At 41.1% G+C, this 15,054-nt stretch overlaps 1 protein-coding gene across 1 annotated transcript in view; it reads right to left on the bottom strand.

The window, feature by feature from the left end:
* Nucleotides 1-4,092: 4,092 nt before the first annotated feature.
* The window catches only part of znf318 (zinc finger protein 318), a 72,941-nt gene continuing 61,979 nt past the window's right edge, over nucleotides 4,093-15,054 (bottom strand). The window contains exons 7-11 of the mRNA XM_067977161.1: nucleotides 14,700-14,971; nucleotides 13,977-14,168; nucleotides 12,151-12,250; nucleotides 11,247-11,365; nucleotides 4,093-8,575 (exon numbers count right to left, since the gene is read on the bottom strand). Coding sequence (XP_067833262.1) covers nucleotides 5,201-8,575; nucleotides 11,247-11,365; nucleotides 12,151-12,250; nucleotides 13,977-14,168; nucleotides 14,700-14,971 — 4,058 coding nt within the window. The 3' untranslated portion in view covers nucleotides 4,093-5,200. The remainder of the gene's footprint in view (nucleotides 8,576-11,246; nucleotides 11,366-12,150; nucleotides 12,251-13,976; nucleotides 14,169-14,699; nucleotides 14,972-15,054) is intronic.

The raw sequence follows: 15,054 nt of genomic DNA, 5'->3' as shown, positions 1-15,054 counted from the left end.
GGTGCCGTTCATTCACTGCTCAGAGCAAAATCCGGCCCAAAGTATAATCTAAATTAGTTTATTTTAATTTGTTTACTTTTAATAATTTACATTGCTTTATTCAAAAGAAAAAAGTGCACCCATATATTTCATGGAGTCACTGTACAGCTTGTCACAGTGTTTACGGACACATACATTGATGTACTGGGGTAGTTGCATGTTATGAAGACATTTGAAATAACACGCTGTTTGGGTTCAGAATCCTTCAACAATGGTCAGTGAGATTTAAATCCCTCAAGTGCCTTGCAAAAACGACGGTGAGCCTTGTCTGTTGTGGAGCACTGCAGAACTTGTTAGATTTCAGTCTCCCCTCAACTTCCCCGAGGAGTGATATGGATCTGCATGGTCTTCCAGGAATGGGTTCCAAATGGCTGTGCATTCCCCCGAGTTCCAGGTGGAGTACACACATCAAGCTCCCACAGCTGTTTCACCCACATTTTGGGTTGTGGGTGGGGTTGCACTCCAGCACAGTGGGGGAATGGATTGCCTTGCTGCTAGCAGTGACAGCTGCACAACTCTGGAAAGGTGTATTCATTCCTTGGTGGGCAAGGCCTACAAACATAGGCTTTGGTCCACAGGACTACAAAGCTCAACATGCTCTCTCTGCCTTCTAGTTTGTTGCCCAGAAAGTATGAATGAGGGAGCAGGACTAGAACATGTGCAGTAGTGTGTTCCTTTGGCCTCAGTCCCTTCAGCATTCACCACCTAGAGGGGAGTGAAATTTGTGGACCAAGTATAGGGTGCAGTTCGCTCAATGCACTACCCATAGTCCGTAAATTACAATTTTAACTGCTGAGTCTTCCATCACCTCTAATATATTTAACATAACCAAGCTCCACTAATGGGAGTTTCTGAATAGCTGTATTTAAACAGCCAATTAGATGTCACTTTGTATGGGGGATATTCCCATACGAACGGGAGGGAAGAGGCTTCCATTTGCTCCACTCCAGTCAGATATTTAAATATTAACCTGATCAGGATGCCTCTGTTCGCTCTACCCCAGTCACCAGTTATATCTCACCCTATACAGGGATTTCTGTTTAGCAGCACTCCAATTCCAGCTGGCTGCACACGCATATGTTCCATTTTTCTTCAAAAGGTCCAATGCAAATGCATAACACCTGACGCTTCTCCTTAAAATGAATGGGAAATCAGAGGTAAATTGTGATTAAACTATTGTCAACAAGAAACAGCTGATTTTTCTGATTTTTCGTTAACAGAAGTAGTTCATGATGAAGAAATGAACATTTTTCATTAATAAGTCAAAGATCACTTATGAGAAACTTCCAATATCCAATAGAATAAAGCAGAAGTCTCGGCCAATATACAAAGCTTGTTAAAATAATTTACAACTTCCAGGCAGCTGGCTTACCTGAGTGAACAGCTGGAGAAGGAACGAGTACCCACTATTCTGAGTGAGCTCAACAGTTGCTTGACGTCATTGCAATAATGACGTGGCGATTTAATAGATTCGACCATTCAAATACTGAGATGAGGCCATTTATAATTGGCAAGTAAACAACATAAAATTTTAAAAAGGAACATGGTGATAAAAATGGATTATGAATTTCGTGCACATCATATTGTTATGCTGAGAGCAGGCAGAATGACTGGCAAGACATGAGTACAACTTACATTCCAATAGTCAATCAAGGCTGTGATCTTGTAGCCTAATGAGTCAGATTGGTCCCTTTTGACAAAATATTTTAATGTGCCCTGGTGGCTCAGTCTATAATTGCACCACATACTGGACCACAGGCCAGGAGGGCTCCAGGTTCAAATGTAACCCCAATTTTGCTTTGAAGGCTTGGTAGCAGACACAGAGTCATACAGAGGATGATTTCACTGATGTCTCTGCAGCCTGCTCTCCTAAGAACTGTTCCTTTCTGTATAAATGTACTAAAAACTTGCTGTGGAACAGGAACCTTTAAGCAGCAAACTGCTCCTAGTGTGATATCAACAGTGGACTATTGCTTCCCAAAGGCATCCAATCTTTTTGGATTCAAGGAACATGAAATTCTTACCCTATAGGACTTCCCCAATTTCATCTAAATACAAAATATGGACACGTCTGACAGCCAAAGAAAGCTTCCTCAGATGGCATGACAACTCCAAAGACCACACAGACCTCACAAAAGCAAAATACTGCGGATGCTGGAAATCTGAAATAAAAACAGAAAATGCTGGAAATACTCAGCAGGTCAGGCAACATCTGTGGAGAAAGAAACAGAGTTAATGTTTCAGGTCGATGACCTTTTGTCAGAACTGGAAGAAGTTGAAGATTTAATAGTTTTTAAAGCAAGTACAGAGCTGGGGAAGGGGGTGGGAAGAACAAAAGGGAAGGTCTCTGATAAGATGAAGGGCAGTACAGAACCAGCCCCCAAGTTTCCGGTCGCTTGCCATTTAATTCTCAGTTCCACTCCCACTCGGTCCTCAGCCTCCTACACTGTTCCAACAAAGCTCGAGGAACAGCACCTCATCTTTCAATTGGGCACTTTACAATCTTCCGGACTCATTGATTTTAAAAACTTCTGATCAGAACCACTGCTCCCATTTTTTCCCGGACAGAAGTGCTGGTAATGGTTTTGTTGTTGCCATTTACAGTTGTTCTTTTGTTTCTTTACTTATCCCATTACCACCTTCCCTGCCTTGCAACATCATTCCTTTTGTCATTTAATCACTCCTGCCCTTCACCCTTTCACAGACCTTCTCTTTTGTTTTTTCCCCCCCTTCACTTTGCCTGACTCTGTACTTGCTTAAAAACTGTTAAATCTTTACTTCTACCAGTTCCAATGAAAGGTCTTTGACCTGAAACATTAACTCCTCCTTTCTCCACAGATGCTGCCTGATCTGCTGAGTATTTCCAGCATTTTCTGTTTTTAACACAGAACTCTCATCCCTGTATGGTCTATGCATACTAACAATGACCAAGTCTTGTAATCACTTATCAATAATTTTTCTCCACTAAAGATTTTTTTCCTGATTTATCCTATCGTCTCTTTTCAGTCACGTTGCACTGTGGGCCATACCCCTTCCTATAGGTTTCTCAAAAAATATCAGCTGTGTAAAGCTGCAGATTTGGAGGAAGCAGTATTTTGATCTCATTTGTATTTGTATGCTAAGCAAAAGCTTCAAAAGTATACTGGAAGACATACCTGAGAGCATAAAAAAAAATTCTGATGACAAAACCAGTTCATTAAGAAAAAAAAGTTGTAATTAATTACAAGAAAATTTTAGGACTGGTTTATAGCAGGATTCATTACTCACCGTACCACAAAATCCCTGCACATTACATCTTCTCCTCAATCAAAGCACTGCTAGACTTGTCCCTGAAAGATCTGATCCTCAAACACAATCACATCACAAATCAATTAGACAAACCAAGCATTTTAGCTATCGTATATGATTAAACAGCACAACCTCAGGATTAAAGTTGTGTTGTTGTACTGACATCCTGCATCAAAAAAGTAGGATTTACATCTTTAATCCCCATATGGCATCTGGACCTTGATGAGAGTGGGGGCGGGGGAGAGAGGAAACATAGAAAGGTAAAATAACTAAGGTGGTTTTCAAGGACATCCTAGCAGCAGAGCCCTGAGAACAGTGCCTACTCACTTCCATTAGTCGGAGAAAACTTGGTGACCTTGAAATCAATAAAATGTGCAAAGGAAGAAAGAACTAGAAACTGGAAACAATATAACTTTATAGTTAAATGTGTTTTCAATATTGGCATCACACACAGTGATCCCAAGCCCAGTTTAATTTTCATTCCACCACAACGCAGGTCTCGCTTTCTGGATTCTAAACTTATGTTTCACTGCAACCATATTAGTAATATTCTGTAGAACAGGATGCCAGTATTAAGAGAGCCCTTTTTGCAAGTTTTTAAAATTTTCTTTAAAACTTGTTATTTCAAGTCAATGGGATCAATGAATAGATGAAGATGGTTGAAGATGAGAAGTGCTGCCCTGAAACATGTATGTCAAACTTCAGATTATTTGGCCACTCCAGAACATTTCTGCAGCTGGAAACTGATCAAATACAAGACAGAACTTTCTACAGTTGAATGGAGTAGTTTTATTTGTAACGTTTCAACATAGTAATTATGCAAATAAGTGTCTTCCAAGCAACTTTCAGTTACAATCCATCAAGTTCACAAAGTGTTTTTTTTACATTACAGTTTAGAACAGAATCGTACAGAAATTGCCAATACAATGATATTTTGATATTGTGTTCAGGCAGAGGAGAAATGAGTTCAATATCTTCCTTCCTCAGTTTCTGTTTCATCAGTTCTGCATTGCTCTATACGCTGTAATAGAGGAAAGTTACTGCATCACAGTAATATTACAAAGCATAGCATTTACGAAAGTGAAAATTCTCAACAATCACAATTTTGGTCCATGCTCTTGTCCTGTCTTACCGACACACTTTCCACTCATAGGCTGACAAGATGTACCGGTGAAGTCTATCTATTCAGTGGAGACAACACTGCAGAATTATGAAACAAAGGAACAAAAGACAGACACACAGACTTGACTACGCTGTTTAATGTACAATATTGGGAATAAAACAGAATGAACTATAAACTACTTAAAAACATCCAATGTTTTACCATAAGTGACAGATGATTTCTTCTGGCCAGTACAATAATGGCAACCAAGTACAGAAGAACAGTGTGTAAAAAAAAAAATTGGAAAAATACTCCTTCAACCCAGTTTGCAAATGCTGCAACACAAAGCCTTCTGTCTTCTCAAACAGCTCAAGTCGTGGGTTAGAAATATCCCCGTACTTTATTAAACATCGATTTTTTTTTAAAGTGGAATGTCTGCGCCCTGGGTGCTTGTTACAACATAATGCAGCACCATGCAAAAAGAAGAAATTATAATGCTACACAGCACTTACAAAGTGATTGGAAACCCTTGCTGGAACTTTTACAGCATGCATGCCTGAAAAGACAGCAGAAAAACAAACCAAAAAAAAAATAAATCACAAATTTTTAAAAAAGTCAGGGAATCAGACAAGAGTAGGATACACAGTTTAGGCCATACTCCGCAGTTTAGAACGTAGAGGGTGTTTGTGTGCCTCGAATGTCTGTTAATGAACATGTTATGCATCCTGCTCTGCAGATATCTTTCTCTTCTGTCAGGGTTATTTTCCAACGTTACTTTGTTGATCGAAGGTTTCTTGCACTCCTGCGACGCAGCTGCTTGGCAGGTGCCTGAATGTTTTCGGACTCATCTGATTCACGCTTTTCAGTTGTTTTATCAGGCGTCTGTGAGCACAACGCACCCTTTCCAGCCTGTGCTGCTCGTCTGGAAGAGGTGCGCGAGCTGCCACTGCTCCTGCATTCCTCTCGAGTGCCCACCTGGCCGCTGCCAGCTGCTTCTATTGACTGTGAGCTGCTTGGCTTGCTGCTTTCCTTTTGTGCCGTTTCTGATGTGCTCAAATTAATATTTTGAAGCAGTGCAGGCTGTTCTGGGGCTTTTTCTGCACTGTCTGCTGCCTTCACTGCAGGATTGAGGGTGCTGATCGGACTATCACTACTACTCCTGGTTTGATCTGAAATGTTAATTCCACCACTCCCAGACAGATCTTCTGATTTAGGAGAGCTGCTTCCACCCCGATCTTGATCCTGCTTTGCCTCAGGGGCACTTATCTCAATATTTTCGTGTTGCTCAGTCTGTCGTGAACTGCGCATATCTGTACCTTGCTCCTCTGTAACACAGATACCCACCTCACTATCATCACAAGGCACTGAGCCAGTCATTTCTATGTCTTGCTGTTCTGGGATAGGACCACTCATCACACGATTATCACACAGATCAGTCTGTAGCAAACTGCTCATTTCATTATTTCCAATTTGGTCTACTTGGTGGATATCCACTTCTTTAACCCGCACCTGTTCCAATGCATCAAACTGCTGCTGCTGTTCCATGGTACTATCTAATATTGCGGCATTTACTTCTATATCTCTCACCTCGTCCGTTGGATTGAGGCTGCTGAAGCCAACATCGCAACGCTGTTCTGCAGCGTTATCTAATATGAAAGCATCCACTTTTATATCCTTAACCTCATCTATTGTCTTGGCGAAGCTTAAGCCAATATCACACTGCTCTGGCTGATTTGCAGTGCTATCTAAAACAGGGGTATCTACTTCCACATCCGTAACCTCATCTATTGTCTTGGCGAAGCTTAAGCCAATATCACACTGCTCTGGCTGATTTGCAGTGCTATCTAAAACAGGAGTATCTACTATCACATCCTTAACCTCATCTATTGTCTTGGCGAAGCTTAAGCCAATATCACACTGCTCTGGCTGATTTGCAGTGCTATCTAAAACAGGGGTATCTACTATCACATCCTTAACCTCATCTATTGTCTTGGCGAAGCTTAAGCCAATATCACACTGCTCTGGCTGATTTGCAGTGCTATCTAAAACAGGGGTATCTACTTCCACATCCGTAACCTCATCTAATGTCTTGGCGAAGCTTAAGCCAATATCACACTGCTCTGGCTGATATGCGGTGCTGTCTAACACGTGGGCATCCATTTCCACATCCTTAACCTGTTTTGCTGGAGTAGGGAAGCTTAAACCAGTATCACACTGTTCTAGGTGATCTGCAGTGCTTTCCAACATGTCGACTCCGATTTCATCTCTAACCTGCTCTGCCAGATTGGACATGCTTAGGTCATCATCGCAACTTTGTTGCTCCACAGCACTATCTAATATGGGAGTAGCATCAACATCGTCAACTTCTATTAAAGTGTTGCATTGCTGTGGCTGTTCTGCAGTGCTACATAATACGGGAGCATCCATTTCTACATCCTTAACCTCAAGCGTATTCAACATGCTTAAATCATCACACTGTTGAGGCTGTTCTGCACTGCTATCTGCTACAACAGCATCAATTTCCATGTCCTTAACTTGTTCAACTGTGTTGAAGATGCTTAAATCGTTGTCACTTTGCTGAGACTGTTCAGCATTGCTATTTAATATGGGAGCATCCAATTCTACATCCTTAACCTCTTTGTTTGAATTAGAGATGCTCACATCATCATCATACCACTGTGGCTGTTCGGCAGTGCTTTGTAAAACATGGGTACCCAGTTCCTCATCTTCATCTTCATCTTCATCTTTTTCTGCTGGATTGGGGATACTTAAGTTGCTGTCACCGTGTTCTGCAGTGCTAATCATCCACTTTCCAGCTTGGCTCCCTTGCTGAGGAACAGTCAGCTCATCACCTTTATTCTGCAATTCTACTGCAGAGGTGCTGAAATTGCTATCTTCACATTGCTCCATTTCTTGTGCATCATGTATGCCCCTCCTTCCAGCTTGTTCATCTGTTTCAGTTTCATTGCTTTTATCTGGGACTGGTGGCTTGGCAACGACCACAGCAGTATTTTCAGAGTGTACCTGTTCTTTGGAAGAGTTTCCATCCTCATTTTTGACTTGTCCTGCCGCTAACTTCAGAGTACCATGCACCAATTTGGCACTTTGTGCACTGTTGCCAAGTCTGCTGTCAGCTGGACTCTTCCCCGAGCTACTGTAATAAATGCCGTACAAATCTTTAGCATTCGCAGCAGCCAGACAAGTTTTGGGTTTCTCAGTTTTCTTACTGGAGTCACCGAGACACACAGGAGGTGGTGGTGGTGGGCGGACTGGAACAGCTAATATGGTTTGTTCACACTCAGAGACTCCAGGAGCTGGTTCTTCGGCCAAAGGATCTGGTTCTCTATTTACATCCAGAATACTTCCCTTCAAAGTCACTTCCTCTCCACCAAAGGCCCTGGAGATCACTTCAGGAGCCAACAACACTCCAGCCTTAACTACAGGTAGTGGTTTGTTGGAAGCCCCTGAAGACCGAATGGAGAGGAATGTGTCTAAAGGAGCTGGCTTATTGACAGATGTCCCACTAGCCTTCCTCAGTGGCATGTTAGCTACAGGAAGGTTGGGCCGGATTTTTGCCTGTGTGGTGGTGGTCACTGAAGTGAATGGTACCCATGGGCTTGTGTGAGCAATAAGAGTCTTCCCCGAGAGTTTGATTTCAATAGTCTTGGAGGCAGATTTTCCTGCCTGCCCCTTGCCATCATCTTTCTCTTTGCTGCCCTCACCATTTTCCTCCTTAGCACCCACCATGCTGCTTTTCTCCTCCTCTTTCTCAGGTTTCTTCCAGCTGAATTTCCCAAAGGATGAGCCATGTTCCTCGTCTTTCTTGTCTTCAATCTCGTCCTTTTTCAGCATTAGCTTTATACCAGGCTTGTTACTAGGCTCCATTTTGCGGGAGGAGGAACGGTCACTTCTTTCCTCCTCCAGCTCAGTGACACTCTCGCGCTCCTCCTTATCCAGTTTGATTAGCTTTGCCTTTCTCTCATCACTTTCTTCCAGCCTCTTCTGTTTCTGAACCTCTTTCTCTTCATCTATTTTCCTCTTCAGCCCTGCCTGGCGCCGGCGCTCTGTCTCCATGATCACCACTAAGCCAGCCTGGCGGTCTAGGTTTCTTCTCTGTTCATAGACAGGATTCTCATTTAAGTATTCCTATCAAAAGACAATGGAAACAAATGCTGTTACTCTAAGAAAACGTACACCATCTGCAGTTTCAAAAAAAAGAACGATTACTTACGTCTCAACAACCCATACTTATCAACTCAACAAAACGTCAGCTGCTCTGTGCAATAATTCTTCTCCTTGCTTAAAGGGAGTAAAGAGTTTATTTTTCAGGAACTCTCCTCGCCAGCCCCCCCCCCCCCCCCCCAACCACAAGCAATCTTCCAATATATTTTCCCTGGTTCCCAGAACATTAATTGAATTCTGAAAAGACCTTCTCCATTTCAAACACAGAAAACGAATGCATGAGATCACAACTCAATATTGGAGAAGAGGCAGTGAAGGAGACAGGATATGAGTAATTAACTCATGAAAGGAACTGATAAATTACCATACTTATACACAACTAGAACTCTGAGTTTTTACAACATAATTCAAGGCACAATTACATCTCTTTTGTGGGTTGTAATCTTGGTGAATTAAATAGTCAAATGTAGGAATCACAGAATCTGGATAATTTTTTCTTACTGAGGGACACACGCTCACCACGGGGACAGAAAGGATACAGGCACTGGAAGGAGGGAAGGGTAAGACTTGGCATGGAGCATGGAAGGAAGGATACATGGGCCAGGACAGAGGGAAAGGAAGGATACAGGCAAAACATGGGAAGAGGCAAAAGATAGAGATACAGCATTGGGATAAGAGCGGGTTAAATCAGGTCCTCGATATATTGACTTTGAATAGCCCTTTATCACTGCCATTGTTTCTATCCTCCCCATCGAACTTGAACATGGCATTTGGGGCCACCTTCTTTTCCTGGGGGCAAACTTATGCTGTGGTAGAATTTCACGGGCACCAGCAACCCTCCAGCAGAACACCATTCTTCACATCAGAGTCTAGACATGAGTATCAGTAGGATCTTTGATCATTAGGTGGATGGGGATGGAGTGAAAGAGAAAGAGGGAAAAAAGGAAATCACTTCCAAGTCAAATTTGGTCCTCACATGAGATACACAAACACACACACAAACTGTAGTGCCTGCACTCCCACTTCAACCAAGGTCTGAAATAGAAGAAGTACAGCACCAAGGATTGAATACAAGATCATCTTGGTCTGTATGTCTCAGTACCACACCATAAAGTGCTGTTACCCACTGAGCTTTGAGTTCCAGCATAGGCACGGCCTTTCTTTTGTAACTGATTTCGGGGACGCAGCAATGTTAGCTGTGCTCAGTGGGTAGAGGAGTGCAATCAGACCATTATTGTGCATGCTTTCATGGAGCCAGCACCATGGTACAGGGGTATGTATGTGTGTACACACACACACACACACACACACACACACACACACACACAGGTTTTTAAAAAAACAAATACATGGTATGTTAGACATGAGCCTCAAAGACATGCCACGCTGAAATGAAACATTTAGTCAAGGAAAAGAAAGAATTTCACAAGCACCACACTCTGCTACAACAAACAGCAGTGTTCAGGCATTCCTGACAAGAGTGTATATCTGGAGGTAAATCTTTGCATGTCCATCATTTTCAGTAGGTGCATTCCTTCATAGCGTCTGAGCCACTAAAAATTACTCTCTTACTGACACGTGGTAGGAAGGAAGCTTCTGACATGACTCAAACATCTTTCTTAAATACTTATGAAAAATATCAATCGAAGAATTCAATCACAGAGTTCCTCATCTTACATGGCTTATTCTGCCACTATTGAGGGTGGCAGCTTTCAGTGAGGGTTACACCCAGGTCACTGCTGACGTTACCCAAAGATCATGCTTCATTTATTGTCACTTTAGATTTGCAGTATTGAGTTGGAAAAGACAGAAAAATATCTACTACTCACGAATAGGGTTATGCTACACCATTTTATTTTGCAATGAATTACCACAGGTCTTCCATTCATTTATGGTCCTTCAAAACCTGCTAAAAGGGATTACCACTAATGTATTTATTTGATTCGTATTCAAATCTTAGCAGAGCTAAGAAGGAACACAGAAGGCGTGTTTAGACATGTATGGTGAAAAAGGAGGCTGTGCACTTCGGGCTGCAGCTTAAGCCGCTCTGTAAATGAATTGACCCATAGTGTCGAGACTGGTCAAAAATAGCTATTTTTTGCCTTTGTGGAATTTCATTCCACATAAAAAGTCACATTAAATTGGGTTATACCAATTACTGAGGAATACTCCACCTTATATAGCCCATTACTGAAACTGCTCAAATACTAAAACTGTGCATCAGACAATAGAACACTTTTAATGGCCGGAAATGGCTTCACACCCTTTTTATGGAGATAAAACCACTCTCTGGTCATTTTGTACTTTGAAGACAGGTATCAGCATCACCTGAAATGCTTCAGAAATTATTTCCATCATTTAAAACAAAGAGATGCTTCATACAAAATCCAAATGCCTGTCCGCATTGCATCTCATCTGCAAAAAGGCATTTCTGAAAAAACGATCGATTATGGAGACATCATTGTGTGCCATAGAGTTGAAAGATCCAAGCAGTGCATATCTGCCCCATAGAGTATGTGCTGTGTGCTTTAGGTAGATGGGACACATAACCAGTGCACCAGTAACTCCAGTGCACTAGGTTCCCAGGCTGCTATCTCCATTCTGGAAATGCTTTATAATCGTCTTTCTTCCTAACCTTATACTTATCATTGTGACCGTGTGATTTGACATGATCTTCAGCACAGATCTGATCTCCGTAGAACTCCTCACAGAGCTGGCAGTAAAATCCAGTGACTGGCATCAGAAATTCTGAACCTGAGACAAGGACAGATGTACGCAGTCAGAAGCTGAGATGAAATACAGAAAAGATTCAACATAATGAGCGTCCTAAGAATACGATGCCCAGATTTTAAATATATCCAGCTGGAGTGTGACTTTATTCTAGTTATACATATCTAATTCTGGCAATTGCTTGTTAAGGAGTCTGCCCTGATTAAAGCACTTTTGATTTGGTTTCCACTCCCCCTTTTTGAAAGGCAATGAATATTTGCTAGACCATGTTTCATAGGTATTAATGGTTGTCTGGTATCAGTCATGTGGAACCCTGATGGTGATAAGCTGGTTATTTGACCACTGAGCCTCGTCACACCCTCACCGATATCTGCAGGTGTGCATTTCTAAGTAGGGGTTGTTAGGTAGAGATCAGGTTTTTCCCTCCTAACCAATGAGGTGCTGATACCAACTGCAGCAACCCCTGCATCTGTATAGCTCAACTACTCATTGGATAAACTCTGGTTATCACTCAAACTGGCCTGCCTTAACTGAGATTTTCACATCCAGATGGACCCCTTGCAAAGAGCTATGATATAGCATGGATTTTGAGCAAGAGTGGGAAGAGATAGAAGGGCGATGACTGGATCACATCCTCCACTGGCCAAGCAAAACTAACTGTCACACCTTACTGTGTGAAGGGCACGCAAAGGAATTGCACAGAAGAATTATAAATAGAGCTCAAGTTCTCTACCTCCCCCTCCCATAAAGCAGCTCCTACAGCAAAATATTCAGAACAGATTGCAAAATGAAATAAAACACAAACCCACCTTTTGCCGGCATTGTTATTTTATCAGTTCGCTTAATGGAGTCATTTTTGTCTTCACTTGGCATCTTCGCAGACCATGGTCTATCATAAGGATCCAGCGTCTAGTTGCATAGTGACAGAGGCACATCGTGGATTTGTACATTAATTTACACAGAGTATATTACAACAAGCACATACCAGGAAACACAATTAGTTGTTACAGTACAAGAGTACATTACAGTTGTATATAAAATGCCTTTTTCTCCCTGTAGTTTATCAGTGCACATGACTTGCTGTGGAGAAGGTAAGAAACAAGTTAAAAATGGAAAAGACCAAATGAAAAATTGACTGATTGTTTTCCAAAACTGCTTTAAAAAGGAGAGAAAACTGTTTTAAAGCATGGAGAGACATTTTCTACTTAAAACTTTGGGTTTCACATCATCTTTCATTTATTGCATGGCGAGAGTTAGCTAATGAAAAGGGCAGGTATTCATCATGTATTGCAGTTGGTTACTGACTTGTACTGAGAGCTGGGACATGAACTACAAGTTGGCTTGCAATCTTCGGAAATTCCAACGGATGTCCACTACTCCAAGACACAGGACTAGAGGTGCCCATGTACAAACAGCAAAGTGCGTAGTTTTGCACAAGCTAACTTTGATTACTATAGGTTTGAAATTACACCTCTTTAAATAGAGGACAAAAGAAAGGAATAGGAACCGGTTGTGTGTTCATAATCTTTGAACAGCAGTTTCAAAGCCTAAGATTTTCTGAAATGAAACTTAAGTCAAATTCTTTCCCTTCCCTTTAATACTTAATTCAAAATTGGTGTTCCTCTTTATCCCCTTTATTTTAACATGAGAAAAGCACAAAAATTGTGAAATATAAAGCTCATTAAGTTGCACCCAGTTTAGAAACATACTGGATAAAAATTCAAATTAAACAACTATCCTACTTGGGGGAGTGGAGGTTGATTAGTTATTTTTTTAATGAATTTCCAGAGTTTCTATCAACTTTTTGGGATTTTCCATTTTTTAATTTCCAGAATTTGATTGAGTTTTAGGGAGTTTCACTGTTGTTTGTGGTACTGAATCTGGGTCACCATCAGTCACCTCTTTTACCATGGCATTTCATTTGATCTTTTATTCCTGATTTTATATATATTCCTCATTGCCAACCCACGATACCACCTTACACTTATCGGTTTTTAGTACCTGAGGTTATCCTTCATCTTCAGCTTCTCTCATTACTCCAAGTACTATTTTCACGCACATTTAGGAAATAACTGTGACCAAATTGATCCCAGGATGCCTTTTATATATCAGTTACATCTTAGTGCCATCTAAACACCACAATGTCCCATTACCTGCTTATTGTTCACACTGTCTTTTCCACATCACACATACAGATTTTCACAAAGTTTTTAAGATTAATTATTCCTTGAGTTCATTATGGATCTTCCTGAATTTTTCTTTTCATTAAATTATTTTTTTTAAATAAAGGGATTTTTTTTTAACGTTTCTAGGATTATTTTTTTTGTTGGAGATTTTTCAGTTTTGGTGGGAAATTTTCAAGATTTGTGTGTTTTTGGGATTGACTAGTTTACCTTCCCAGATTTTTCCTGTTTCGACTCAAATACGATAAACTCATAAAACTCTTCTATTTCAAATTGCATTATTTTTTCCTTTTATTTCAATTTCTTTAATTCAGTTTCCAAACAAATGATAGTTCTGTCCATGATACAAATGCCACTGTGTTGCCTATTTTGCAGTATATGTAGTGTGACTTTTCGAATTAAATTCTTTTGTGACGGTGAAGTATCAGAAAACAGTGTCTAAGTATACGCACCTGCCTGTGCCGCTTGTTATGCATGTGAGTGAAAAAGTCGAAGAGTGTCCCACAAATGGTGTTGCAGTTTTTGCACCAGTGGTTTCCTGCATCATAGTACTCGTACACATCCCCAGATTCAGGGAAGCCCTCCAAGAGCTTCTCAGTTTTAACATCCAACTCCTCCAGAGATCCTTTTCTTGTTGAAATCTCCTGTATTAAGACCCACAGATATGGTCATATACAAAAGTACATTTCAAGTTTCAAACAAGTCCAAATTCACATGGTAACCCCCTTAAAAGGTTGTCATGATAGGATCATAATGTGCCTTCTGCCAGAACTGTTGGACTTGCAGTTGGGTCCTATATATTTGAACAAATGGGAACAGTCCTGGATCGCATCCATAATTCCAGATGGCTGCATCAGGAGTGGCGGTGGGGGGAAAGAGAGGCCAGGAAGCTTCTTAGAGAGAGGGGCTCGAGCAAGCTTCTTACTGACCATCATTGTCAAGAGACCTGGGAGTAGGTTTCCCATCCATTCACTTTACCAACAGAAGTTTCTGCTGCAGGAGGAGATGAAGCCAAATGCAAGAAAATAAAAATGTAAAGGTGCCATTAGTGCAATTTTTCAATTTAAACAAAAAATACGGTCACTAAATCATATTATGACGTCCTTTATATGGGTCCAACTTTTTCAGTGTAGTTTGATTAGTATTTTTTGAATAAGTGTTTCAAAAGTCACTACCTTTGAGAATGGTAACTTTTCTCCTTTTAGCAGCACCTTTTCCAAGATATCATCTTTGTGTTTGTCAGAAGATTTGAAACTTTTATCTTGAATCACCACCCCCAAGATTTGAGCCACTTTCTCCAGCTCGGATAGCTTTTTGACCGTCTCTTCAACCTGCTGGCGAACTAACGACATCTGGCGCACAATATCTTCCTGTAGCTTGCCATTTTCAACCAGAAGAGGGTCCTTGTGTCCATCCTTCTCACGGCGTTTCTTTCTTAGCAATTCCCCTTTGCACGTTAAAGGCGGAAGGGAGAGGTGAAGATTTAGTTTAAAAACTTAACGCCTCATTTAATGCGCAACTCCCTCTCGA

Source organism: Heptranchias perlo, unplaced genomic scaffold, assembly GCF_035084215.1.
Source record: "Heptranchias perlo isolate sHepPer1 unplaced genomic scaffold, sHepPer1.hap1 HAP1_SCAFFOLD_131, whole genome shotgun sequence".
Classification (NCBI taxonomy): Eukaryota; Metazoa; Chordata; class Chondrichthyes; order Hexanchiformes; family Hexanchidae; genus Heptranchias; species Heptranchias perlo.
Note: the sequence above shows the minus strand (reverse complement) of the source record. Positions and strands in the feature narration are given on the sequence as shown.